Source organism: Pelodiscus sinensis, chromosome 17 (assembly GCF_049634645.1).
Source record: "Pelodiscus sinensis isolate JC-2024 chromosome 17, ASM4963464v1, whole genome shotgun sequence".
NCBI classification, from domain to species: Eukaryota; Metazoa; Chordata; order Testudines; family Trionychidae; genus Pelodiscus; species Pelodiscus sinensis.
In genome coordinates this window covers 15,498,384-15,502,409 of record NC_134727.1, presented here as the reverse complement: position 1 = coordinate 15,502,409, position 4,026 = coordinate 15,498,384, and the positions used below count along the sequence as shown (strand labels likewise).

The 4,026-nt window shown below is 55.5% G+C and overlaps 1 protein-coding gene across 1 annotated transcript; it reads right to left on the bottom strand.

Annotated features, from left to right (window-relative positions):
• Positions 1-264: 264 nt before the first annotated feature.
• On the bottom strand, positions 265-2,132 carry LOC142818708 (uncharacterized). The gene is made up of 2 exons (XM_075900210.1): positions 1,192-2,132; positions 265-996 (listed from the first exon to the last, which is right to left on the bottom strand). Exons 1-2 carry the CDS (start codon positions 1,739-1,741, stop codon positions 458-460), a joined length of 1,089 nt encoding a protein of 362 aa, XP_075756325.1. The 5' UTR covers positions 1,742-2,132; the 3' UTR covers positions 265-457.
• Between the last annotated feature and the right edge of the window lie 1,894 nt (positions 2,133-4,026).

The window sequence follows — 4,026 nt, the reverse complement described above, 5'->3', positions numbered from 1 at the left end:
TGGCCGAGCACAACATCCCTCCCGTGGTGGCGGCATGTTGTGTGCTCCACAATTTGTGTGAGCGGAAGGGGGAGGCTTTCTTGCCAGCCTGGATGGCTGAGGCTGACCGCATGGCTGGACACTACGGTCAGCCCCGCACCGCCGCCGTCCGGGAAGCCCAGCGGGGGGCCATCCGGATCCGGGAAGCCCTGCGGGAGAGCTTCCAGGTGGAGGAGGAGGAGGACTGACCTCTCCCTGCATGCCCCACCGGGGCCTTCTTCCACCCTACCCCCCCCTTCCCCTTTCCCCTCCCTACCTACTGTCAAATAAAGACACCTGTTTTTCCAACAAAAACGTCTGTTTATTTCACAGAACTGGGGTGGGGGAGGGAGGAATGAAGGTGGGAGAAGGGAGGGGGAAACCTGGGACGAGGGAGCTGGAAGGGGAGGGGAGGGAAGGGAGGAAGGGAAAGGAAAGCTCAGGGGTGGGAGTCTGGGTGCCTCTCCCGTCTCGCCACACTGCGGGTCCGGGGGCGTCGGTGGGGAATGGTTGTGGAGGGGGGGGCAGAGAGGACAGGGGGTGTGGAGGAAGCAGGAGCGGAAGCAGGAGGAGCAGGAGGAGCAGGGGGAGCAAGAGGGGGAGCAAGAGGGGGAGCAGGGGGAGCAAGAGGGGGAGCAAGAGGGGGAGCAGGGGGAGCAAGAGGGGGAGCAAGAGGGGGAGCAGGGGGAGCAAGAGGGGGAGCAAGAGGGGGAGCAGGGGGAGGAGGAAATGGAAAGCGGTCTAGCAGGCTCTGGAGGTGGCCTCGCAGGGCACGGCCCTGCTCCTCCAGGGCCTCCAGACTCCTCTGGCGCAGCCTGAGGTCCTCCTGGACCCAGTGGTCCTGGAGACGGAGCTGTCGGTCCAGGAACCGGAGATGCCGCCTCTGGTAGTCCTCCTGGTTCCTGGCTGTCCTGCTTGCCCGGGCGCGGGCGGCTGCTGCAGGCGGGGTGGTGCGCCCTGCAGTCCCCGGTGCTGCAGCTGTGGTGCAAGAAGACCAGCGGTCAATTACCCCAGGGGCCCAGGTGTGTGAAACCCAGCTCCCCTCTGCAAGGCCAGGGCCCCTGCAGGATCCCCAGCTGCTGCTCCGTAGTGGGCAAGGCCCAGGCGCACGGTCCCGGGGCTCCCTCTCGCCCCAGCCCCCCGTACACATAAGGGGAACACGAGGGTACTCACAGGTGGACGCCTCCCCGGCCTCTGATGATGCAGGCGAGCGGCTCTGTGGGGTGCCTCGGGGGTCCCGGGTCCTGGGAAGGCTGGCAGCAGGCTCCTGGCTCTCAGAGCCCTCTTCCTCCTCCTCGGTGTCCAGGAGCGGTCCCTCTGCCCCGGGGTCAATCACGTCCCGGGGGGCAGGGACGGCATGAGGCCCCAGGATGCGGTCCAGGGCATGGAAGTGGGGGCAGGCCTCCGGGTCAGCCCCTGGCAGGCAGGCCCGGGAGTAGGACTGCCGCAAGTCTTTAATCTTGCAGCGCACCTGCTCCCGGCTGCGCTGGTGGCCCCTGGCGGCCAGGCTGGCAGCCATGCGTCCATAGACGGCCGCGTTCCGGTGGCTAGTGCGGAGATCGTGGACATTTGAGGCTTCCCCCCAAACCTCGATGAGGTCCACGATCTCCGCACTTGACCAGGCGGGCGCCCGCCTTTTGCGCCCCCGGGCAGGCTCCCGGGAGCCGCCAGGCTGGTCGTGGGGAGCAGTGGAGGGCTGGGAGCCCTCGGATGGCTGGCTCATAGTGTGGCAGGTGCAGGCTGTGCAGGCACGGGTGCTTGCAGCCTTGCAACTGGCACAAAGTGAGTAGCCAGCCCGTGGCCCTTTAAGGGCTCCGGGGCCGGGAGGGGGGCAATAGAGTTTCCCTGGTGTTGGCCAGAGTGGCCACCAGGGAAACCTGGGAAGCCTTAGCCTCCCACTAGTTCGAACTAAAGGGCTACACAGCCCTTAGTTCGAACTAGCTAGTTCGAACTAGGCGTTAGTCCTCGTAAAATGAGGTTTACCTAGTTCGAACTAAGCGCTCCGTTAGTTCGAATTAAGTTCGAACTAACGGAGCGCTAGTGTAGCGCATAGGAAAGTTAGTTCGAACTAACGTCCGTTAGTTCGAACTAACTTTCTAGTGTAGACATACCCTAAGTTAGTTCGAACTAACTCTGTAGTGTAGACATACCCTCAGTCCAGAAAGATTGTATCATTTTAGCAGTTGCAAATTATTTAAAAAATCAGCAATCTAAACCCCTGGCAATGTCAAGGAAGTTGACATTTCTAGTTTTCAGAGGCTACAGAGAAAAGATTACAAAACTGAAAATATGACTTGTGAATAGTATGCCAGTGATGTTCTGACAGTATTTCAATATGGATATTCCACAAAAGGTTTCCTCTTTAGCCAATTCGAAGCCAGAACAAGCACTATGTGGTAATCAACAGGTCATGTGTTTCCAGAGAGGGTGGATGGATGATTTGCACGTTATGTATATGTCTGTCTGTATGATATCTTTTCATTTAAGTGAAATAGTTTTTGAATTACAACCATACAGAGGGTGGCAAATCACCTGGCAAACAAACCATTAAAAGCATTAATTGGAAATGATTGTAGCATGATGTTCTGCTTGTGTAATATGAAATGGGGTGGGTGGGTGTGTATGTGTGTGTATGTATGTGTGTGTGTAAATGTATTCCAAGACTAAACAAAAAAAATGCTTTTCAGAAATATTTTTACTAGTCTCTGGCAAGAGTCAGTAAGCAAAGTGGAGGCCTGCTCCTCCATTATCCCAGCGGTCCCTCCATCTTCAAGGAACCAGACATTTAACAAGAATACCTCCAGCTTGTCACTCTTACCAGAGAGCTACTCAACATGTGGCCTGTGGGCCACGTGCAGCCCGCAGCCTGTTTCTTTGCATTCTGTGGTATGGTTTAGGTTTACACGGGGCTCAACACACGTCCCACAGGTGGGGTCATTTGAACATGACCTCCACTGAGAACATGCTCCACAGCAGCAAGGCATCTCCCAGGCAGGGTGAGCATTGAAAGATGCAAGCAGACGGGTTGGCTGGAACAGATGGGTACAGGGTGTCGACATTTCTAGCCCCCAGGGAAGAGGTGCTAGGAGCACTTGGGCATTGTGGTAAGTGCTTTGTATTCATGCCTGTCTTATGTCCCCACGTGCAGTGCTGCTCCAGAGACTGGTGCTATAGATTGCTTCCCACAGTCACTAGTGGGCTGCAGTCCAGAATAGCCAGAGAATGGAGTTTTCCAGTCATTTCATGTGTGACCTCTAAATGCCCTCTCCTGACATCAGTCACTCTCCTGTCATACGCCTATGCAAAGGGCTGTGTAGGTCCTTCTGTGCGTGTGCTGGGAAATTCTAATAGGTGCTGATTTTGTGGGTGATCCAGCCCCACAGCCCCTATGGAAAAAAATAGTGGGTACTCAGCACTCACGAGCTGTCCTGTGGATCAGCTGCTCCTCCTGCCCACCAGCTTCTCTGCCCACTATGATCAACTGTTCAGTGGTGTGTAGGAAGTACTGGTAGGGAAGAGCAGGAGAGGGGGGAGGGGATAGTTATGGGAAGTGTGTGAAGTGGGGCCAGAAGAGGCAGGGTGGGGTTAGATCAGAGGGGTGAAATTGGGGGCAGGGATTGAGGCAAAGTGAGGGTCAAGCACCTCCCAGGAGTTCAAGTCAGTGACTATGCTGAGATGTGTGTTTTTTCCTTTTAGGGGACAGTACCTACCCCACAGTTCTTTCCAAAGGGTCATACAGAGGGATGGGAAGAAAAAAAAAGAATTTGCTAAATCCTTTTGGAGTTTTCAGAGTTTCTCACTGCAGAGAGATGGACTGATGAACTCTTTGACTAACATGGAAATTCACTAACTTCCCTTTCTTATACCTACATACCCTGCTGTCTGTACAAGGCTGTCAAACAAGGACATCACATTCACTCACACAAGTGGAACCAGAAAGAGGAAGAAAGGGTGATTACCCCCAATGATTTATTTTATTTAGTACCCTCTCTGAACTAGGGAAAGAAC